Source organism: Lactuca serriola, chromosome 1 (assembly GCF_051521515.1).
Source record: "Lactuca serriola cultivar US96UC23 chromosome 1, Lser_US96UC23_V15, whole genome shotgun sequence".
In the NCBI taxonomy this organism is placed as follows: domain Eukaryota; kingdom Viridiplantae; phylum Streptophyta; class Magnoliopsida; order Asterales; family Asteraceae; genus Lactuca; species Lactuca serriola.
This window is the reverse complement of record NC_136408.1, coordinates 108,599,927-108,625,281: the sequence shown is the minus strand read 5'-3', so window position 1 is coordinate 108,625,281 and position 25,355 is coordinate 108,599,927. Positions and strand designations below refer to the sequence as shown.

At 36.1% G+C, this 25,355-nt stretch overlaps 1 protein-coding gene across 1 annotated transcript; it reads left to right on the top strand.

Moving 5' to 3' along the window:
* The first annotated feature begins 1,464 nt into the window (after positions 1–1,464).
* Positions 1,465–3,197, top strand: LOC145097159 (uncharacterized). The gene has a single exon (XM_079034678.1). The coding sequence runs from the start codon at positions 1,885–1,887 to the stop codon at positions 2,914–2,916; it is 1,032 nt and encodes a 343-aa protein (XP_078890804.1). The 5' UTR covers positions 1,465–1,884; the 3' UTR covers positions 2,917–3,197.
* Positions 3,198–25,355: the final 22,158 nt, after the last annotated feature.

Sequence of the window (25,355 nt, the reverse complement as noted above, 5' to 3'; positions counted from 1 at the left end):
GTCGACGACTGTTATAAGGCTTATTAACAGTAAAGGAAGGTGATAATAATGGAGAGGAATTAATCATGGAAGTCTTTTTGATGAGAGAGAGAGAGAGAGAGAGAGAGAGAGAGAGATGTGAGGTGGGTATTATGTGGTCAGCTGGTCATGTTCGTTTATTTATTTATTTTTTATTTTAAAACAATCAAAATAAAAAAAACGTAAAAAAGAAATAATAAGAGCAAAATAGTCTTTTCATATTTATTTGGATCAAATTCATGGTAAAATTTTGATTTTTGACCTTTTATGCAAACTGAAATATTTTTAAATTCTATCCACAAGTTTTTGCAAACCACAGATACTAAATTTACAGCTTTGTCTAAAAACTTCAATAACCTAGACAAAATGGGACTAAAAGGGGACATGAGTAATAATTGGATGAAATACTTCAAAACATTTCACTTTTTTTTCCTGCAAAAACTAACGTTATCTATATATAACATGGAATCAAAATATGATATAATATTAGAGAGAATTACAAATTTAGCTAAATACATTAATTACTTTGTGGAAAATAGCAAAAAAAAAAAAAAAACTCAAATTACAAAAATAGCCCTTAAAATCGGAGATGAATTAAACCCATCTGCGATTTTGCCTTTCCATCTGCGAACGTACAAGCGCCTAAAGCACAAATGTGCTTTAAGCACTTGTACGTTCGCAAATGGAAAAATCCATCTGTGATTTTGGAGAATCTCTCTCTCTCTCTCTCTCTCTCTCTCTCTCTCTCTCTCTCTCTCTCTCTCTCTCTCTCTCTGTGTGATTTTCTTAGAGCTATCATAAATGATATCATGGACGATTTCCTTAGAGATGTTTTAAACAAATTTTCCAGAAAAATAATAACAGAAATGATAATTTATTGAAAAATTTTATATGTAATAAGGTTGTTTTGTAGTTAAACCTATCAATTTCATAGTTAAAATAAAAAGAAAAAAAAACGAAATTTTTTTTTTTCACAAAATCGCATTTCAAAAGGAGAGAAAATCGCAGATAGACATAGTTCATGTGCGATTTAGGCTAAAAAAGAGGTATATATACAACGAAAAGAAAAACAAACTGTGAACGTACAAATGGCTAAAACACGTCTGTGCTTTAGCCGCTTGTACGTTCACAGATGGCATGACAAAATCGCAGATGAAGTATACCCATCTGCGATTTTAGTGGCTAAAAATACAATTTTTGTTTTGTTTTTTTTTTTTTGGCTATTTTCAACAAATAATTAAAGTATTTGACTAAATTTGTAATTTTCTGATAATATTACTGATAACAATCGTAAATTTTAAATAAAACTTTGCTTATTTAGAAAGTTTTGTGAACATATATAAAAGTATTAAAGCATTGGTTGTGGCCTGTGGGTGTATGGTGATGATAGAATGATGTAATCCACCTTTTAAATAAATTGGGGGAATATTTTTAAATTTTGTATTTTGCTTCAAATTAGGGCATAGTTTCATTTAGATAAAAACAAGAAAACGACTCCCAAAAAGGAAGATCCTCAGCCGCCCAAGGCCCGGCTGCTCAGGCGGTGCGGTGGGCAGTGGACCGGCTCAACCACCCAATAGTAAAAACGGGCGGTGGTCACGTCATCTCAGCCCTCATCTTTCCTCCCCTTTTGTTTTTACTCATGGGTGCGTACTTTATGCACGGCGCAGGTTAGCCTCCCCCACCACCTCACCGCTAGATCCCCAAGTCAGCCGCTTCCCTCTCTCCTCCTCCACCCTACTTTTATCCATTCATACCTAATCGCCAATTCTTCATTATGCCTCCTCCTCCTCCTCCTCCTCCCACCACCACCACCCATCGCCTCTCTGTTTCTATTTCTCCCTCTTCCGTATCACCGCCATCGCTATGGCCAGCTCGAACTCGCCTTCTTCCCAACAAGAACCAACAAACCCACTCGCCGTTCAACAATCAAAATCAACCGCCGCTTCACGCCGCATACCTCCTCCCTGCTGGTCGCACGACGAGACCGTTGCGTTAATTGATGCGTATCGTGATAAGTGGTATTCTCTCCGGCGAGGAAACCTACGCGCCTCCCACTGGCAGGAGGTCGCCGACGGCGTCACCGCTCGGTGTCCGTTAGGTAACCCGCCGAAAACCTCGGTTCAGTGTCGTCATAAGATGGAGAAGCTTAGAAAACGTTATCGTGCGGAGATCCAACGAATCGGAAACAACCCAGGTGGCCATCGGTATCCGTCTTCGTGGGTTCACTTTAAACGAATGGATTCGATGGAATTAGGTTCGTCTCCTTCAGATCCGAGTAATCAAGACGAAGAGGAAGAAGATGGGGTAGGCGATGAAAACGAAGACGATTTGTTGTTGTATCCTAGAGGAATCAAACAAGCCATCGCTCTCCCTCTCAATCGACGTTACCAGAGCTCGATTGGTAACGGCGTTGCCGGAAACGGTGTTCGAATTAAAATCCCAAATCTCGCCGGCGTCCCACCACCACAACCGTTAAACGTATACAACAGTAATATATCAATGGATGATTACCCACCGCCTATGAACCCACATTACGGGTCAGGTAAGGGCTCGAGAGATGGATACATGAAGGAAGCTTTTGGAAGTGAGATGAACAGAAAACAGGGCGGCGGCGTTGGTGGAGGGATGAAGAGGAGGAAGGACATGGAGAACAGTGAGAGTCATCTGATGGATGAAATGGTGGCAGCGATTCAGAAGTTAGGAGATGGGTTTGCGAAGGTGGAGAGGATGAAGATGGACATGGCAAGAGAGCTTGAATCCATGCGAATGAAAATGGAGATGAAAAGAACTGAAATGATCCTGGAATCACAGCAGAAGCTTGTGGATTCATTTGCAAAAACAGTAATGGAGAAGAAGAACAAGAAGATCAAAAGAATGCCCACACCAGAATCATGAAACAAAAGCTTCGTTTTATATCTCTAGGTCAGTAAGAACATGTATTTTCATTGAATTTGTGTTCAGATCCTTCGAATTCTTAGTTTTTTTTTTTTTTTTTTGTTAATAATTTGTTCTAGCTTCTAGGAGTAGTGTAGTAGTAGCAGAAGTATCATGTTTTCTTATGCAATGGAAATGGTAGCTCTTTATCATGCAAACGACTTGTTTTGATCTCCATTTCCTTAATTCTTGTTGATTATGTGTTTTGACTCAAGTTGATAAATTTGATCCTACTTTGTTCACCTGCAATCCCCCCTTCTTCCCCAAATCTATAGATCTGTTGTTCTTTTTGTGTAATTTGAATCGTTTTTATGAGTTTCTTAAGAATAAGAATATTAAATTCAATGGAGGTTGACTAAAATCACGTTGACTTTCATAGTCAACCAGACCCTTTCTTATACTTAAATTTTTTTAAAACAATTTAGGGCATGTAGTGAATCTTAACATATTATAATATATTACATGAAACTCTATCAATTTGTTCCTCCTACAATGTAATTAACTTTACAAAGTTCATTGAAATATTCGAAAAGCTAATCTCTAATATATATTTAAGAAAATAGAATTTTTTTTTCCTAACTCCAAATTTATTGAATTGCCATGTCACTCAACTTTCTCATTGAACTCACAATTATGGATATTCTTATAACTAGTTCTTTTTTCCTGATACAAAGAAAGCATAAGTTCTATATGAATGTTAAAATTGCCCTTATTTTTTAAATGTAATATATTCTTGATTGGAATTTGGAAGTTGATTTGTGTCAAAAGGTTATTTTGAGTCATATTTAGGGTTGTTTGATAGTTGTTGATAGTTCAAAGCTCTGATCGCATTTGTCTCATTTGTCTATGATTGAAACCATGGTGTTTGATTATGTATATGACTGGTTGTGTTGAATATTAAAAATGACTATTTTATCCTTTTGTTTATATTTTGTGCTGAATAAAATGTATATGTTTGATAAAATATTTGAATAAAGTTTTTGAATAGTTATAAAAAATACAAAATGTCATGTAAAATCCAAATTAAACATAAATTTTTTTGATTTTCGGTAGCCTCACAATTTGGCAATCCATTCCTGATACAAATTACAAAAGGTAAATCAATTACTTATTACATATTACATAAACATTTTGCAAACGACTATTTTAATTAATAAGAAAACAATAACCATTAAAAAATGAAACTACCTACAAATGTAAGTAACTTGTTAGTTGTTCCTATGGCTAACATAAGTAGAATGCTTGAAATTGACTGCGGGAACTTTTTGGATTTAAAGTAAAAGTAGAATTCTATAAAAATGAAAGTTATTAAAAGAGGTTAATGTTGTAAAATGCTATAAATTGAAAGTAAAATACATTTTGACAACTTTTTGTAGTCTTTGATCCAATTCAACTACCTATACAAAAACCAAAATTTTGTAAAGCCTAGGAAATTAAAGTAGAATGCTAGAAAATTAAAGTAGACAACTCAACTTTTTGTAGTCTTTGATCTAAAATAAGTTGTTTTTAGATGAAATACAAAACACCCGAAAGTTCCATGTATTTTGCATTTTGAATGAAAGTGGAATGCTTGCTAATAAATGGAAAGCATAATGATACAAACTATGTCCATATATTACATTAAAATTACATCTACAGCTGATCAAAAGATGTCTACAATCACTTCAAATTGGTTATATTCACTCTAGTTAAGTTAATTTAATTTTAGTGCATCTCAAATAACGTATCTATATACCATTGATTTGGAAGTTCAATTTCAAAAAACTCACATTTCTTCTTTGGATCCTAGATAACGAAAAAAAAAATATGGTATTCTTCAATTTATTGGAAAAGAAAGTCTCAACACTTTTCTTATAAGGTTAATTATCATAAATTTGTTTTGTTATGAAATTCAATTTAATTCTTAACCAATGATCATCCATCTTAACATAACTGGACTGTTTAATTACAATATCATATGTTTAATTAAAGGGTAGAGATGGTATTTGGTTCTTTAGGACCAATGAACAGAGTCAGATGTGCAAATAACCCTAATCAAATAAGCTGATATGGACCGAATCAGAGCAAAATGAAACAACCCCTTAATTAGTTGTTGTAAACCATCTTTAGTGATAATGGTATTAGTTCATCTTCATATGATTGAAAAAAATAAGTTGGTTATATGTTGTGTGTTTCTTAAAAGCTCCGTTGGAAATGAAGTCCATATTTAATTAGGTTTGTATGATTAATGATTTTAATTAGTTTGTATTTATTTTAAAATAAAAAGGGGCAATTATTAATCAAGCCTAATTAAGGAAGTAATTAACCATTTTTAATCAAAAATTAGGAATTATTCCAAAATAGCCCACGAAACAGGAAGTAATTAGAGTGAGTTACTGTTTCGTCAAATTATCTACTGTTTCGTGATAAGTATAAAAAAAATCACTTTGAAGTTGTAAAACCGTAGGTTTTTTGAAAACCTACGGTTTCCTCTTAGCAACCAAAAAACCTACGGTTTCGTTAATTGCTTTTTAAGTTTTTTTAAAAAAATCATGAAATCATAACATATATATGATGACTTATGAGGTTATAACAAATTTAAAAGAAAAACGAAAATAAAAAAATAAAACTGTAGGCTTCATATGAAACCTACGGTGTACAAGTCCACACTGCACAAATCGTATGAAACCTACGATTTTAATATATTTTTTTTTCTTTTTTAAAAAAAATTTATCCTCATATACAAAAACTACTCCTAATCAACAATACGGTAAAATTTTAATAAAAAATGGACATACCTCGTTTTTCGGTCGGGTGCTCCATTGAGAAAAAAAAAATAGGTAAAACCAAGAAAACAATAGTCAAAATAACATAATCTAAAAAATTATACATTATATATTATGGGCCTATGGGTCATGAAAGAGTAGACGGATCAAGAAACAGTAACTCATTGCCATGAAAGAGTAGTTTTCTACCGTTGACCGTAGTCAACCCTGACCAATCTATTATTTTGTGGGCTACTTTTGGCTAATGTTTTTTTTTTTTGCTACTGTTGGATAATTAATTAGTATTTTAGACTTAGATTAGTAATTTTAGTGAAAAAAGATGTATAAAATAAAAAATGAGTTTTCATGTGTTTTGGATAAGTATTAAGTGGATTGGAAAATATATATAATAAAAATGAGTTTTCATGTATTGGAAGATGAATGGATTGAAGTGAAAGAAAAGATAAAATTTGATGTAGCAAATAAGTTAGAAGGGATGGGAAAAATGAATACCTTCATTTTAAAGAATAAAAGGAAGTGAAAGGAAATAAAAAAGTTTATATGTATTTTTATATCAATCATGTCAATCCTTAAAAAAAAGAGCCAAAGCAAAAAATTTATATGTTTAACAATACGTGGTTGTGGTCCTTTTCTTTTGAAAGAAAAAAAAAACCAAAATTTTCGTGGTTAAATCTTAAATCACAAAAAAATTCCATAAATGCTTAAATAGATTTTGTATATATTTTACCTTTATTTAAATTGTATTAAATCAAATTCAAAGGCATACACATCATTATGACATGCCATGCCATACTTCAATAAAACACATTACACATCATCGTCTGAACCAAAGTACAATAATATGATATCACACACATACTACAAAATTGCATGACAGACATGTAAAACATATTGTCATGTTACAAATAATCTTTTTCGTTAATATCTAAAATGATAATATATTGTTACTGCCCCTTGCCCATTTCTACCTTTATATCAGTCCAAAACAACAAATGAAATAAGAAAAATAAAACTTGCCCATTTCTACCTTTGTATTAGTCCAAAACAACAAATGAAATAATAAGAAAAATAAAAGGTAAATGATTTAAACGGGCAATAGCATTTTTTAAGTAAAAATATATCATTAATTAATTAATTAATTTATTTATTTTTGCATATATTACCATTAAACTTAATAAAATACAAAAAAAAAAACTATCATTATTACCTGTAATAAGAGGTTTACCTGCTAATATCACAAAAATAATAATAATAAATAATGATGAATGCCTAGGTTCACGAAACGGTTGAGATAAATAAATATGCCACGGATCTTCGCTTTGTCCTTCGTTCAGCCTAGACTCCAGTGATACCTGAAACAATCTCGGGTGGGGACCTGAGATGACACTTCGATGGTAAAGTCAGTTTTCAACGAGAAAAAACGATCAAAATTGAAAGTAGGGTATTAGGGTTTCTTACTTCCTTCTCGGACCGCAAACATTGACTATTTATAAGATATAATTACATGTCATCCGAACTAAATGGAGAATATGTTCATCAATTTGAATCGTGATCATCTTTTAGTTCAAGATATTCTGATTTGTTCAACCAACATGTTCTGATCAACAAGTAACAATATATATATATATATATATATATATATATATATATACAGAGAGAGAGAGAGAGAGAGAGAGAGAGAAAGAAAGAAAGAGAAAGAGTGTGTGTGTGTCACACCCTCAAACCGGGACAACGGAAACGTTCGGGGGTGGGTGACGTCATGTATAGTATCACAACAATTGTATCATATCAATCATAGTAAACACAACCAAACATCGAATAGATATATGAAAAAGGTTTACATCTGTTGATTTCATAGTTTATATATACATCAAAAGTATAACAAAAGTAAAAGACGTGGCCCTATACACTCCGTCTTCTCAAAAACTCCAGAAGGTACCTGTCTACTAATTTCCTGAGATTACAAATAGTTTTGAAAGAGTATCAGCATAAAACTGGTGAGTTCATAAACATGTTTTTGTAATAAAAATCCTGTCGTGGAATCTGTACAATGTTTGTATGCTTTCCAAAAAATCCAATATTTTCTAACATAAATGTTTGATACTGTGTTCTATAGTGGTGTAAAACATATTAGTTTACATATCTGATTATCACCAACTGTATTGTATAAGCATTGTTTTGAATGAAAATCCCTTTATGTGAAAACTCTGGCTACTACCAGTATGTATAGTACGTTCTGTTTGAAAACCCTAGCTACCACTAGTATGAATAGTATGTTTTCTTTCTCGTAAAGAACCCATGTAAGGTATATTACTACGTAAAAATGTTGTTATTATCTACATTGTGAGTTTTATGACCATACTAAACTTGATATGGTGCGAACCGGGGGCTAGTATCCTTTATGACTTTGTCACCCGTAGACCTGCCAGTCCTACTGTAGCTAGCAGCAAGGTGCGGGATAGTCAGTCCCGTATAGATCTATACACAAAAATCATGTTCTCCTTCAAGGAGACTCTGGTTCATAAGAGTAGTCCTCCACTTAGTTATGTTTGTAAGCGCCCAAGGACGTGTCTCCAACTACATTAACGACTTTACAAGTAATAATACAGGGAAAACCGTTTGTAAATGTATAACCTTGTATGAATTCCCAAACTATACCTATTATAGGTTGTGTGTCTGTATATGTATAACCTTGTATGAATTCCCAAACTATACCTATTATAGTTTGTGTGTTTGTATATGTATAACCTTGTATGAATTCCCAAACTATACCTATTATAGTTTGTGTGTTTGTATATGTATAACCTTGTATGAATCTGAAAACTATGTTGTTAAGCTTGTAAGTTGAAAACGTCCCTTATGCTCAGCATAATACAGAAGGGATAAAATATCTAAATATTTTATAAAAGTATAGAAACTGTATGTTTGTATTGTTTGCATCCGTTTTAAGTTTATTGAAATCCTTTTTGTATAAATTTCATAAAATCATTTATGTTGGGCTTGTATTCCTCCCCCCCTCGAAAACATTAAAAACTCGGAAAAAATGTAGAGGTATGAACTCACAGTTAGAAGTGTGCAAACGTCGACTGGAAACGAAGATCCTCGGGTCGTTGTTCGTGGTACTTAACGGAATCCTAATATCAATAAATACATATATGCATCTAAATTAGCGATTTCGTTAGGTAAAGTGTTAGAAAAACACTTGACTTTGGTTAAGGAATGTTATCGAGACTTGATTGAATCGAGGAAACGAGTTTTTCACTGCTTAAGAGGCGTGTACGACCGTGAACAAGGGGTGTACGGCCAGACAGGCAGTGTACGGCCGAACAGGCAGTGTACGGTCGTAAACGGGGTGTGCGGCCGTGAACTCTTCTTGAAGGGTGTACGACCCGATGCAGATTTGAAGGTGTACGACCCAATGCCGATTTGAAGGTGTATGGCCGTACACTCAAGAACAAGGGTGTTTGATTCCGAAGAAAATGTGTTCCAGATGTTCCCAATCGACTCCAAATGACGATTTTTGATGTTTTTCCGGAAAAAAGAGGTGTTTATAGGGTGTACAGTCAGAAGTTCTAGAGAGAGAATGAGAGAGATTTATGACAAAAGTGTTCAAATGAGGGTGGGGGGTCCTGTATTTATAGATTGGGGGTATGGTCGGTGGTGGGGTCCAGCTGGCACTAACCGTAAACGGGTATACGGCCGTACACCGGTGTGCGGTCATACACTCACTTAGGCCAAAAACTGATTTGTTTTTCAAGGACTTCGGGTTTTTTCACATGATTTGGTTCCGATTCACTTATATAAAACTAGATGATTTCCTAAACCATAAGTTTTGACGGAAAACTTTTATAAAATTCCAATTTTATTAACGGAAACAGAAAAAGATTCGGGTTGTCACAGAGAGATAGGTTCAAATGTTTCTAACAAATATTGTGTGCCTAAATGCACCAATGAGAATTCAAGAAATAATAAATAATTAAATAAATCATTAAAGGGTATTTTGGACCTTTTGTACTTTTAATTAAGGAAATCATTTAATTGAAATCCTACAGTTATGGAAATAAAGTAAATATATTTGACCTAGTCCTTCACCTTCGTTTCCTGCCATCATTTCCTTTTGTTGTCATCGATCTAAACCATTTCAATCAGCCTTCATCTTCCATATTTTCGTTTCAGTTTGAACACCGATGGATGTTTGATTAGAGATAGCTTCAACACGAATCTTGAAGAGGAAGGGGTTCGATTTGAAGACATGGGTATAACCGAATAATGTAAAACCAATTAAACACCAATCAGGGTGAGGTTTGATTCTTATCTCCTTCGTAGCTGACATTCTATTCACTACATCAGTTGAACAATTTGATTTTCAATTGCTTTTCAAGTTTCTATTAATTCTCAGGTTCAGTGTTTCTTGATTCTTTAGCTTGTACTCAATAATTAACTTGAACATGTTAGTCTTGATGTAATTTCCCAAATCAAGTTAACCCGATTCCAAATCTTTTATAATAAAATGTTTGTCAACTTATTTATGTTGCTGATCTTGTATATTGTAGGTATACCTTCAGAATTTGGTCTTCAAAATTCTGCCTTTAAAGTGTTTGTGAAAATTCCTCAATGAATGAGAGTGACAATGCAGACTTTTATACCTTTTTGTGAAAGGAGCAGAGAAAACTTGAAGTAAACCCACGATTGCATCCGAAAATGGGAAGATGTTGACATATCTTTTACTGATGCACATGTAAGTCTTTGTTATTATTTATTGATTCTTTTTCTACATAGAATGCTGTGAATGGAGTAGCATATGATTGATTTGTATGATATATATTTGTGAATAGCCTGTTAATAAACACGCCATGTAGGGGTGTTTTTCTTTCTCCATTGGAGAATAAGGCTGGAATATGTTTTTGAAGACTGTAAATATAGCTTGCTCAAGGCTTGTTTTCATGTTAGTATGAATGTCATTCAGTTTGGATTTAGAATGTAAAAAACAATAAACACGTGTAAAATAGTGATTCTGATAGAATATTCAAAACCATTATGCAAGAATAGTTTATTCTGTAAGAATATTTATTGTTGTATTCTGATATAATTGTAGTTAATTGTTTATATGTTTAATGTGCAGTTGTTACAAGTGTATCACTACAAAATATTTTGCAATAAATTTGTTATAGAAATGTCTTGAAGACCTGATGAGAAAGGCTTGAAGAATGAATTAAAGAATGATCACACTCATACAATGTAATTAAGAATGTTGTTATTTTTTAGGAATTACACTTGTTATTCTTTCAGAATGTTTGTTATTGTTCAATGAATCACAATCATACAATGTAATAATTTGGTATATTATTAGTTCAAGAATCGATTTTGTGTATTTTTTCAGAATGTATTTAGTAGTTTATGATTGACATTCTGTCATTCTGACAGAATAAAATCGAAAATATATTTACTAGTTCATGGTTGACATTCTATCATTCTGACAGAATAAAATCGAAAAATATATTTACTAGTTTATGGTTGGCATTCTATCATTCTGACAGAATAAAACCGAATTTTTAAATTTGAATTAATTTAAAATATTCATATTTTTTAAAATAAAAGAATTAATTATCCCTAAAAATCCAAAAATCTTCTTTTTTAATATAGGTTAATTGACTAAAATGCCTTTATGCTGAAATTAGTGTGATTATATGGTACATGTTATTCTATTCTAATATCATAGATCCTCAGATCATGACCTTTGATTCTATTCCATCCGGTGGTCTAGATCTGTGCATTTTGGCACACAATAGTTACTAGAAACAATATAACCTAACCATATATATATATATATATATATATATATATATATATATATATATATATATATATATTGTATGAGTGTGACGCAATTACATATAGACAGTAAAATGTGAGGTGCCATGTTTTGGGCCATATATTTTTGTCCATCATTTCTGTCCGTCAGACTCCTCCTTATGCCCGTTGTCAGCCCCCTGGTATGAAGTGATATGAGTAGTACACATTTCATTTCATACTTAATAATATGCCCGCATTGTTACTCAAACATCCATACATATTTGAGAAAAAACCATGTAAGTTTAATTTCAACAAGAAGCCCAATATACATATAACCTAGTTAAGTGTGCCATATAAAGCCAAGAGGTATATGTGATAAAGGAATATTGGCATGCACAAGTCAATGTCAATTGGAAGAAGTGGCATACATAGGTCGATGGGTTGATGTCAAATGGAAGACGGAATCTGTGTATGTATGTGTCTATATCAATAATATAGAGAATATTGTCATTCATGTGTGAAAATCAACTGCAGAGAATCACATACCACACATCTATAACATCTAAAAAAAGAGTCTGAATTAACAATCACATACCACACTTACCAAATATTTAGCAAAACATGAGTAATAAGAAGATGGCTCGTGAACTGGGTATAGAAGACATATTCTTAACTCTTTCGCAAGCAGGTTTAGAAATGGTGGCTAGCCAGTATGGACTGCGTCCATCGGATGGAGTTCTTATACCTGCTCCTGCTCAGCATATCAAGGATCCGCCCCATATAAGGTGGGTATTTATGTCACAACTATGGAGGCAGGCCTTTGCTTCCCAATCTCCAAGTTTCTTGAAGATTTAGTATCTCACTATTTTATACACATAAGCCAACTAAAGCCAAATGCAATGTTCAAAATAGTGGCATTTGAACTCCTGTGTAAGGTAAAAAAGGTTGAGCCTTCTGTTCCCTTATTTTGTATTTTCTACAAGTTATCTTCTAGCAAAGATTGGTATATTTTCTACAACCGCGATAAAGAGAGACAAATTGCAGCAAATCAAAAAATATCATCTAGGAAATGGAACACAAGAGTTCTTTTGGGTGAGCCAAAACCTCGTACCCCAAGGGATGGTCTTAGGTGACACATCAAGGATGGTCAATGACTCGACCATAAAAATTATCAACCGTCAACTTTGTAAGGACTTAAGAAAAATAGAAGGTTATTGTTTACCAGGAGATGAGATCGACGAACTCGTTCTTGCTGCTGGTGGAAAAAGGGTTGTGTGGGATCGACACAACAGACTCACGGTCCTTATGCTATTCATGAGGATTAATGGTAAGTGACTGTCACTTTTTAATAACTATTACCCATAATATGAAGTGTAATTTTCATATTATCCTTTCTTGTTGTATTTAGAAAAAAAAAGTATATTTGAATATGTTAAGGGCTCTTCTGCGTGATTACCTGAAGGAACGAGAACTAGGGGCATATGTTGTATCCCCATATTTCCACCAAGGTAATGAGTGGGTGATTACCCGAAGGAATGCGAGCTAGAGGCAGATGTTGTATCCCCAGATTTCTACCAGGGTAATGAGGGGGAAGAGCATGTGATGAAGACAACAAGAGCAAAATTGGATGTTAATGAGGATGATGCCAATGACCAGAGTGATAATGATGACACATTTCAATTTGTTAACCTTGTAAGACAGACCACTTTTATGTCAGGTTTCACCCACCTCCAGAAAGAAGAGAAAAGACTATGCTTAATTGGTGTCCATTACCAATATCACAGACGTGGAGCACCATCAAGGTTCTGGTGGTAAAAGCAGAGTTGTTTTTATGATTTCCATGCAAGGAGTAGCCATGGAGGTTCCCTTTGTTCAGAGCGGTGCCACCTTTGGTACAACAAGTTCACCTATTATTTTGGGGGATGGTTCAGGCTCTAATTTTAGGTTGTGGACACCTCAAAAATCCCACATGGCTGTTCCTACTGACATTTTTCATCCATCGTGGAATATTACTTGTGAAACCGATGTGTTGGAATCGACATAAAATTCTGATTTCATATCCAATGTCTTTCCATAAGTAATTTTATCCGAAATGGACAACATGAGCACCGATGAACTCACCAGGTGACGTCACGCCCACATGGTGTAGTCCATGGCCTAAAATGTGGGGTTTGATAGACAGTACAAAACTAAACTTGAAGAGGCTCGAGGTCTAGCAGTCGTGGCCTCCACTAAAGCATCCGAATATAAGACCAAATATGAGCTTACCAAGAAAAACCTACAACAATAATTGTTTGGTTCATCAGGTTTCCAACCTAGAACTAGAAGTAGCCAATCTTTGTGCTAGCGATAGCGAGTTAAATGGTCAACTTGCCTAATCAAGGAATGATATGTGTAGGATGCTTCAAGAAGGTATTTCCAAATCTTTTGATGAAGCCATGTGTTCCGAGAAATTTGTGAGCAATTCCAAAAGACTTTACAAAGCATATAATGATTATGGCATAAATCGTGGATGCAAATTAATGAAAGAAAAGTATGGATTCAAATCCCAGACCATGAGATGCCGAGTGGGCATTCCAAGAATTACAACATGCTATGGCATCCTTTTCAAACGATGATTTTATGGCATCATCTGTACTGGACCGATCTAGTTTTGAGGCTCTTAAGGCCTCTTTGATTGAAGAAGAAGAATTATTTACGCCTCTTCTAGGATGTCTTGTTGTGTACCCTTCAGCTATTCAAGTGTCTTTTTTCATTTTTGATGAATGTCTGTACTTTTTTCATTTGTAATGAATGTTATTTTTGCATTTGTAATGAATGTTTGTACTTTTAGTTTGGGTATTTGTAAGTTGGAAAAATTATGATGATTATATCATGTGTGTACTCTTCAACGCATGGGGAGAAAGTATAGGACATGTTTTCCTCTCGTAAGGGGTGAGTTGTGTAATAAATAATGTTCAAAATCTCTCATGTCGTCGAGAGTGACTTCTAGGTTATTTGGAAAACCCAAGGAAGTTAACTTTTCTAGGTGTGAAGCTCATCCATAATATGTCTCATGTGATCAACCATATGCAAGATAATTAGAGAAATTGCTAAATTTGATCACATTTGAAATTACTCAAGTTGAGATTCAAACTTGCGAAGTACCAAATGTAAATGTTGGACACAAGTACCAGAGTACAAATACCGAAACTTATGAATGAAGGAGAACACTCTTCATTCTAGCAGGTATATTTCCTTAGGTTTATGATGTTTAATGGGCGAGGCACTGGGGTGCCTTGGAGTGTTTCGAGCACATAAGACCCATTTTGGTGAGCTTCAACCACTTTGTAAGGGCCTTCCCAATTCTGGATCAGCTTCCATTGATCTGCAGCTCGACTCGCTTTGTTTTGTCTAAGCAAAAAGTCCCTTACCTTGCATTCCCTTTCCTTAACGCGACTGTTGTAGTAATTCTCTGTCTAGGACTTATAATTTTGCTTGTCTAAGAGCTGCCTCCTCCCGCTTTTCTTGAAGGAGATCTAGGTTTTCCCGTAAGTCTGTTTCTGATTATTCTATGTTGAAATTGAGCACTCGATCAGTTGGAAGTCCTATTTACAAGGGAAGAACGACTTCAGATCTGTAGACAAGGCTAAATGGTGTTTTATTAGTAGTGGTCCTAGCTGTCATTGGGTATGACCATAGAACACTAGGGAGCCTGTCAACCCACTATCCCTTAGCATTAGCTAGCCTTGTTTTTAGCCCTTTGACAATGGTTTTGTTAGTAACTTCAGTTTTACCATTAGCCTGTGGGTGTGTTACTGAGGTGGAATTATGTTCTATTTTCATATCAGTGTACCATTACTTGAAAGGATTTTCTGCAAACTGCTTACCATTATCTCTTAATATTGTATTTGGCATGCCGAACCTACTAATTATATTTTTCTAGAAGAACTTGATAACATTTTTCCCCACTATTACTGCTAATGGCTCTGCTTTTACCCACTTCGTGAAGTAGTCAACTGTTACTATTAGAAATTTCACCTTTCCAGGCATTTTTGGGAAAGGTCCAAGCAAGTCCACTCCCCATTGATGAAATGGCCGACCATTATTGTTGCGGGAAGGTGGGGTATTAGAGCATGTTGTTGACATTCCAAACATTTGCTAACTAGAGCCTCAACATCTTTGTATATTGTGGGCCAAAAATAACCAAGTCACATTATTTGCTTAGCAAGTGTCCTTGCCCCATGAATGAGATCCACATATCCCTTCATGATTTTCTCTTAGGACATAGTTGGCTTCATCAGGGTCAACACATCGTAAACATGACATTAAATATCCCTTCTTGTAAAGCACTCTTTGCCTCATGACAAAGCTTTGGGATTTGATATGATCTTCCTGGCTTCTCCATTGTCGTTAGGTAGGATTCTATGGACTAAGTAATTATGGATAGAAGTCATTCGAAAGTCTTTCTGAGTGGTGGAGTCGATGTCGTTGAATTCTTTTTCTTATGTGCCACTTTCTCACAATAGTTCTATGAGCACTTCCTTTGTGAGATGGGGGAAAGTTGTAGCTGCCATTTTAATCAACGCATCTGCTTGCTTGTTTTTTTTATAGGGGAACCTGCTCAATCATAAATGCTTTAAACCGACTAATAAGTTTGTTTACCTTATTCAAATAATTTCGTAGATGTGGATTGCATACTTCGTATGATCCGTTTACCTAGTTTGCCACCAACATGGAATCACCAAATGCCTTTAAGTGTTCTGCTCCAAGGTGTTGTGCCAACTTAAGTCCCAAAATAAGGGCTTCGTACTCAGCCTCATTGTTGGAAGCTTCGAATTCGAAACGTAACACGTACATATGTAACATTCAGTTTTAAGGTACATGATTTCAAGAATTTTTTTAGCCTTTGGAAGAAGTCACGACATGAGAGATGCTACCCACGTCGTGAGCCAGGGTTGACTTGTTGACCGGTATTCCTTGAGTCTCATGAAGTGAGCCCTTGTTGCTCATGACATGAGAGTAGCCTGGTGATCAAAACCCTAATTTTTCGGTATTTAATGGAATAAGAGGGATAGGATTGTCCACCCTCAGCCTCCCTTACTATCTAAGCCTCCAGAAACCCTAATCACAACCCTCCTTGAGATCCTTAACCATTTTGGTGCATTTTGTGACAACCCAAAGTTATTCCGTTACATTACCCCGTTACCGGTAACGGAATATTCCATTTTATAAAAGTTCCGTTAATTAGAGGTCGCCAAAACAAATAAATGTTTTATTTATTTATATTATATGTCGTTAACGTCGTGATAAAAGAAATAAAGACACTTAAATTACATTTCCATAGTAATTTGGAAAAAGTTAAAATTTTATTACGACCACTAAATCGGGTGCGACCAAAAGCCCCGTATAACGATAGTATCGGGTTGATTCCCACTGAGCTTCAACTCCGACCCCTATATAAGGGAGAGTAAACTCCATTTCCACCTTTTTACTCTCTCTCTACAAATTTTTCCCGCGCCAAAAATCGTCCGTTTCGAGCCCCAAACGAGTAGGTAAACTATCCTAACTTGTTGTATAACCTATCTAGTATGCAAATTCGTGTTTAAATCATAAAATAGGGACAAAATGATGTGTTTACGGCCCAAGAACACTCTTGGACTGTGAACACCATTTTATGGGGTTTTTAAGCCCCCAAACCCCTCCAAACCAATTTTGGGACTTAGATACGACTATATGGCTTTCAAATCCGGACTTAGAACACCCTAAACATGAATTTTGAGGAGCAAATAAGAGTTTACGGCCAAGGAATATGCTTGGGCCGTAAACCCCTCAAACATGGGGAGTAAACTCATTTAAACATGTTTAAAAGCCATATAACTACACCAATAGCCTTGGAATAAATCCTAGAATCATCCAAAAATAGTTTGGGGACCTTAAACATGTCAAACACCCTCCATTTAGGAGTTTACAACCAAAGCTTCCCAAGAAATATTTCCAGGGCCGTAAACTCATAAAAACATGTTAAAAGGTGCCCTAATTTCATACCAAGGCTAGTAAAAATTGTTTGGGGGCTTTAAGCATATCAAACACTCTCCAAATGAGAGTTTACAGTCATGACACCCCAAGGACAAGTCCCAGGGCCGTAAACTCCTCTATAGGTGTCAAATGATGCCCAAAACTCATACCAAGGCTTGGAAAATTAGTTAGAATCACATGTGATTGTCCTAGCCTTCCAAAATAATTATGGTTTGAGCTTGGGGGGAGTTTACGGCCGTAAACTCCAAGTTTACTGCCGTGAACTCCCATAAATAATATATATGCTAGTACAATCCATTCCAAGGCTTTAGAAAAATCCATTCCAACATTGACCATGTGCAATTACACCATTTAGCACCCCAAAACACCCAATCATGAGTTCATGGCCGTGAACTCATGTGTGTATGGGGTATGTGGCCGAAAACTCCCTAAGGAGTTTACTCTTGAAGAGTAAACTCAATTCCCAAGTCCCACGCATCATTACACACCCTTAGATGTTATCCGGGACACCCCTAACGCTTAATTAAAAGTGTTTTCGCACTTAGGAAGCGTATACTTGTTTAATTAGTATTGAATGTACTAACTGTATGTAAACATATGTTATCATATGTTAAATAGGTCACTAAGTGTGTTCAAGCTTTTACTTGACACCGAGCACCCAACCGGCACCTTCGTCGGATCCACTTACACCAGGCGAGTTCATACCCCTGAATGAACCTTTCAAATGTTTTTACATGTTTTATAGGGGAGGGAATACAAGTTAAACATGCCAGTTATCATATCAATCACATGTGATTGATAACCCACATGCACAAGGATTTACCACACTGTAAACTGTTTTACCAAGTAGAATACTATAAATGGTTTTCCAAAAAGGTTTTCACTTGTTCAAAACTCTTACTCATACTGTTTTATCAAAGTTCGTTTTAAACTAGTTTATGAAAAGTTTCCAAAGAATTTCTAAAGGTTTTCACACTTATTTTACCAAAGAGCACCAAGTTGTGATTTTCTCAAGTATAAAGGTTTTCTTCCATGTTTTGATACTCCTTCTTAGTTTAAACTCCTACTTGATAACGCTTTCACTTCGTGATGCGTTTATACTAGTTATTGCCTCTATTTCGCTTATACTTGTAGTCGCTTATGCCTATTAGACGCTCTTACTTCACTTGTTGTTGCTTCTACTTCGTGATACACTTATATTTGGTAACACTTATACTTCACAATTCGATTATTCCACACTATACGCCTATACTTCACAATTCGGTTATTCCACACTTTACACTTATACTTCACGATTCGGTTAATCCACACTATATGCTTATACTTCACGATTCAGTTATTCCACACGATTTGGTTATACTTCACGATATGTTTCCACTTGTTACACACTCAAACGTAGTTAGATGTATGTCTGTGCTTGTATAGATGCATATAAATAATGATTGAAGGACTTAGGAAGGTTTGTCCGCCCTATTTCCTTTTCTTCGTTGAGATGTGGTCTGGTGGGATCAGATGTCCATCCGAAGCTCGTTTGATTCATTAGTTATATATTATGTATACGAGCATAGCCATATAGGTTCACTCTAGTCAGTTCAGTTATGAGTCTCTACCTCTAGTTCAACACTTATATTGGAAACCCACTACCCACTATTTGGGATGCATCTTCGGGACACGGCCTCTCCGTCGTCTAGTTGGTAACTAGAGTCTCCTGTAGGGAGAGCAGACATTGTGTGTATAGATCTATACGGGATTGACACCCCCGCACCCTGACTGCTAGCTACAGTCCACGGCCTACCAAGCCAAGGGGTGACAAATGTCATATTCTATAGACGCTTGCAGGGCGTCAGGTACTCTAGTATCGGTTAGTATGATTACGAGTATCCCATGTTACCTTATAATTCATGGCCTTAAGGTAACGGTATATCACCAGCAATTTACACTGTATGTTGGAACCCACTCTCAGAGTCACACTGTTTTTTTAGACCTTGCTAGCTGTATCTTTCATTTGATACTGTCTGGGGTATGTATTCACTGTTTTAGACCTTGCTAGCTGTATCTTTCATTTGATACTGTCTGGGGTCTGTATCCTCTGTTTTTAGACCTTGCTGGCCGTACCTTTCATTTGGTACCGTCTAGGGTCTGTGTCTCTCTTTGTTAGACTGAGCCAGACGTGTCGTTCGTTCGATACTCTCCTGGAGTCTATGATTCCTTTGCCTTAGTCAGTAGTCTTCACTGCTGAGGCATATCTTATTTCCCTAATTTCTCTTGCTTTCTTTAATAATCAAATTCTGTATTTTGATAATGATAGCGATTAAGGGAAAAACTACCTTTTTACCACATAACTCCGTCCAGTCTTGGTAGAAGACTGCTTTTATTAAAGAAAATATAGGATTTTCTGGAAAAGACACTAATGTACTGGATACTCTAAAACTACCACTTTTATTAAAGTTATTTGGATAAAATGCCACTAAATACTTATGAACTCACCAACATTTGTAAAAATGCTAATACTCGCTTTTCAAATAACTTGTATTCTCAGGTCAGCATTAGACATGTACATCCCCGGAGCTTCTGACGAAGACAGTTTAGTACCAAACTGTACCTATATTAATACTTGTATTACTTTGTTGTATTGTAATGTAAACCATGTAAAACTATTACTATTAATGCAATGGTTGTTGTACTTTGATTACTATAATGCATGTGTTGTGATACTTGACATGACGTCATCCACCCCAGAACGTTTCCGCCGTTCCGATTTTGGGGTGTGGCACATTTTCTAGCTTGAATAAAATGAGAAGAATAAGAAAAGAAGTGTCATAGTGGCGACGTTTGAAAAGTAGCATCATCATCATCATCATCTATTCTTGTTGTTGGACCTTTGTAAGTGATAAAGGTTCAAACTTTATTGCATATTATGGATAGATCTAAGTTTTTATCCCTTTTCTTCATGTTTAAGTAAGCTTGAGTGAAGTAAACCCATAAAGTTAGCAACTTTATGGATCTTAAGGGTTCCTTGGACATCATATTGTCTAGATCTGGAAGTTGGTAAAGTATAAGATTCATGCATGAGAGTTTGATGCATGTTTTTCCACTTTTTGACCTAGAATGGATTGAGACATGCATGGTGCATGCATACCCATAAGCAAACATTTTTATAGACCTTTAGGGTCCCCTTAAGCTTCTAGAAAAGTTGGGTTTGATGGCTTAATGGATTAAGGACTTAAAACCATGATTTTGGCTTTAGACTAAAGTCATGACGTGAGACATAAGGTCTCACGACGTGACAAAGAAAAATCTCATAGATCGTTGAGTATTTGAGACCCACAACATGACATCGTGATGCCCACATCGTGAGGTCAGTCTAGTAGAAAACTTGCGACCGAGTTGACTGAATCTGGAGTGAGTTACTTTAATCGGACTTGTTGGACTCTCACGACATGACCAAGGGCTGGTCACGATGTGAGACCTGATATTATGGTTTTTTTCGATGGATTTGACTTTGTGGGTTGAGTTTTTGACCTACTTTGAATTTGGTGGTGGGTCCTAGTGATGAAGGGGTAATATGGTCATTTACCCCAAGGAGAGTATGGTTAGGACCCTTAATTATGGAATGTTACCTTAATTGATAATTAGGATTGTTTGGATATGTTTAATGTGAGGAGATTTTATAGTAGCATGGTGAGTGTTTGTTTTATCCAGACCTCGATTGAGGTAAGTCTTCTCACTGTACTGGTGGGTCGAAGGCACCAATGCCGGCCCACTATTTTATTATGTAGGATGTTATATGTTATGTGATTCTTATATGCTTGTATGATCAGGGTGAAATAGACCCCACTGTTGGTCCCATTATTGCATGATCGGGTTGAAATAGACCCCATGGGTGGGCCATTATTGTATGATCGGGTTGAAATAAACCCCAGGGTTGGACCCATTATTTTATGACCAGGTTGAAATAAACCCCAGGGTTGGACCCATTATTTTATGACCAGGTTGAAATAAACCCCAGGGTTAGGCCCGTATTTGTGTATTGGGCTGGAATACGCTCCGGGGCTAGGCCCAAATATATGTTTGGCATGTGTTACTTTGGGGAACTCACTAAGCCTCATGGTTATAGTTTATGTTTATGGTTTCAGGTACTTCCGGCACGAAAGGGAAGGGCCCGACTTGATGGCACATCATCCTCCCCTCATGATTTCCGCATCTTTTGGATACTTTTACTAAGATATTTTGGATATTGTACCTTGTGATTGGCTTGGAACTATTTGGTGATTGAAATTAATGATTTTTAAAATGAAAATTTTTATTACCATTTTGGGGTTTTTTACAAGTTGATATCAGATCCTCGGTTTGAGGGATCTGGGCACACTTTTAGGTGTGTTAGAACTCAAACTGAGGAAATGATAATCTTTACAAAAGAAAAAAAATTAAATTTCTAAAAAGATTTTTACTAAGTAAAAAGGGGTGTGATGCGTGCAATCAGCCGAGCTCAAGTAAGTGGTTCCCAAGTTACCCATACCTATGTATTATGATTTGTATGCTTGATATGTGAATTTCATGCTAGATTGGGGCTAAGGATACCTTCAAGAATCATATGATAGAATTACCTGATTTTTGTGATGGCCTATAGCCTAATAGTCTTGGATGTTATGTATTACTTGGAATTGATACCGGTTTAGATAATTGTTAAGTGTATGCTTTTTAAGTTGTATACGATCAGTATCATATAACCCTAGAATGATTGATCTAGCCTTATTTCATGTTCCTTGTTTGGTTGTGGACTTAGGGTAGAATCATCATTTGATAGTTTATGTGATTCCAATTTTGTGTGTAACTTGCATGCACAACACAACCAACTATGTTGATTAATTTTCATGGTATTGCGGGTGTGGGATTCAGAATTCCTAGGAAAATCTAGGATATGTATGTTGTTTAACATAAGATTGGTATATAGACTTCGTGTGGCGGCTTAGAGGAATCAGGAAGGCTCTTGAGGAAGGTACATATAGGTGTGAAAGGTAGTATTGGTCCCATACTACTGGAATCATATGATCTATACTCGAGACAAGGACAGACCTGAGGACTCTAAGGAGACCTGTGTATTGTGAGTTCCCTTGTAACGCCCGCAAATCCGGGCTAGTCAGTTAGAGGCAATAGGGGTCGAAAACGACTTTTCGAAAAAAGATTATTTAGAACAAATAATCTTAACCAAGTTGTAGAAGATGTCACAAGGTTTCCGTACATATAAAGAACGCCGAAATCCGAGTTATAACGAAGAAGTTATGACCCGTTGAAGTTTCGCGACGGAACCGACACGATACCGGGAAGCGTAAATAGTGAATTTATGATAGAGCAAGATTTAGCCTTAGCGATCTAAACGAAAGTCGTAGAATATGTTAAAATAAGAACATCGATAAAAAGAACGCCCAAATCTGACTTCGTATGAAGAAGTTATGATTTTTCGAAGTTTCGGACTAGCAGTGTACTGCCCGAAATTCGAATATTAGATCGAACGATTTTTAGCCGACACGACCTAAACGAGAATCGAAGATCTCGTTAAAAGTAGCGTAACGAGAAAAAGATGGGCGAAAACGGACGTCGGATGAAGAAGTTATGAGGATTTGACGGACCAATCCTGTCCCGGCCCGTTAATAATATAAAATTTAAAATCGAGTCAAAATTAGCCGACAAAGTCTAAACGAAAGTTGTATAGTACGTTCCCAACTTCGCGTGGATATAAAGAACGTTGAAAACGGAGGTCGTACGCGAAAGTTACGAATTTTTAAAGTTTATGATCAAATTTGCGAAGGCTGATAAGGACTAGATGACGTGGCCTCATCGCAGCCGTCCATCGTCGATCAACAGAGCGCCCTTCAGATCACGCCACGTCGCCTCGCTTCGCATTACGCCCCGCATCGGACTTCGGTACGCCCAGCGTACCCTTCGGTCTTATCCCTTCCGAGTGCGAGACAACTTGAATCGATGTGGCAGCCCCATCTGAAGTTACGCCCCGCGTAACCAAGGATTACGCCCAGCGTACTCCGAGGCCTCGCAGGGTATAAAAAGGGGCGAAGGTCTCCGCAAATTTCACACCAATTCTTCTTCTTTCTCTCACTACTTTCTCTCTCAAGCTCCCCTAAACCCCCCTAATCCCTAGTTAAACCCCTAGCACCCTAAGGAAGCCCCGAGGCTCCTGGAGTCCCGAGATAAAGGAGTTTTTCGGTTTCGAAACGCTGCTCCAATTAAGTTCCGGTTTTCGATAAAATTCGCTATAAGTGTGCTACGCTTACGCAATTTTTAATATAGCTTTCAAATAATTATAGGAATGTTATTAGGTCCTTAAAATAATTATTTGGGCTATTATTATGAGTTATATTGAGTGTTATTTAACGCTTATATAATAATAATAATAGTCAGACTATTAATTTGTCGCGGTTATCGTTAGAATAAACCCTAGTGGTATTGATACTAGGTTTTATCGAAGGAAATTGTTTTGAGAGTATCAAAGCGTTGTCCGAGTACTGAGTCACCACCTTTCAGGTGAGTGCATGATCCCCTTCAACTTACGCATAGATATGAAGTATTTACTGCGTGCTATGTGTGCATATTGTGTGTTTGCTTGTTGTCTATGCTCGGTGAAAGATTTTATACATGTTTTAAATGATTTAAACTATATATCTATTTTATATCTACGAAAATGTTGGGGTAAAACATGGGTAAATATAATAGATGAAATATGATTTGGACGAGGAGTTGAGAGGTGATATAGACTATGAGGTATGGGTGAGAGGTGTACGATGTGAGAAGCCTTTTTCCCAAACGATGTCCCCGTCATTCAGCAGAGTATGGATGACAACCACGGACTATTCTAGATAGTCCAGTGGAACACTAGCAGGCTCGCAACCTGTAGGTGTTGTGAACGATGTGTTCACTCGGTGTACTCTAAACCTTGGTGATCATGCAGACTTGATACCTAGACCCTGGTGATCATGCAGACTTGGTGCCAAAACCCTGGCGACTATGCAGACTTAGTGCCTATTGTATAAATTCTGCTGACTATGCGGACTTAGTGCCTAAACCCCGGTGACGATGGACTTCGTGCCGATTCCTTAGGATGATCCTTAGGAATGTATGAACGAGGAATGGTTGATTCTTAGGGTAGATCCTTAAGAATAAAGAAGATAATGGGGATGGGTAATTGGGTTGATTGTTTGATTATTTAAACATAATAATTATATTATTGTGGGTTGAAAACCCTGTGTACTCACCAGGTTTCCCAACCTGACCCACTCAGTTTATTTATATCACAGGTGTTGATATGAAGTCACATTACACTGAGAGATTTAAAGAGATGTAGATCACTAGTGTAAATAATTGTAAGTTCTGTTTATGCTTATGTTTCTGTATTGACGATGACATCCCAAACGTTTTAAAAATGAAATAAATACGTTTCTTCGAAAATGTTTTAATAACGTATTTACCATGTTTTTCTGGGAACAAATTCCGCAACATTTTTATAAAATGAAGTACTCTAATTTTTATAAAGCATAAACAAAATCGGTCTTTTCTGGCCGTGAAAAATGGGGATGTCAGATCCCTCAAGTCTATGCTGATCGTTTATATGTTTGTATTTTAGTTTGAGTATGGTGGTGATCAATCGAGGAGGTTCTGGCTCAGGCATAAAACCGACTGATGAGAGGCTTCTCGAGTTTATTGCGGTTGAGGTTACTCATGGTATCTTGGATGCTACTCCTGTGATGTTTGGTACCATCACGAAGGGGATTATGGAGCTTATAGATGAGCGGTTTAGGTCCTTTTGATTCG

Coding starts and splice junctions, on each gene's coding strand:
- LOC145097159 (XM_079034678.1), top strand. CDS start 1,885: ATGGCCAGCTCGAACTCGCCTTCTTCCCAACAAGAACCAACAAACCCA.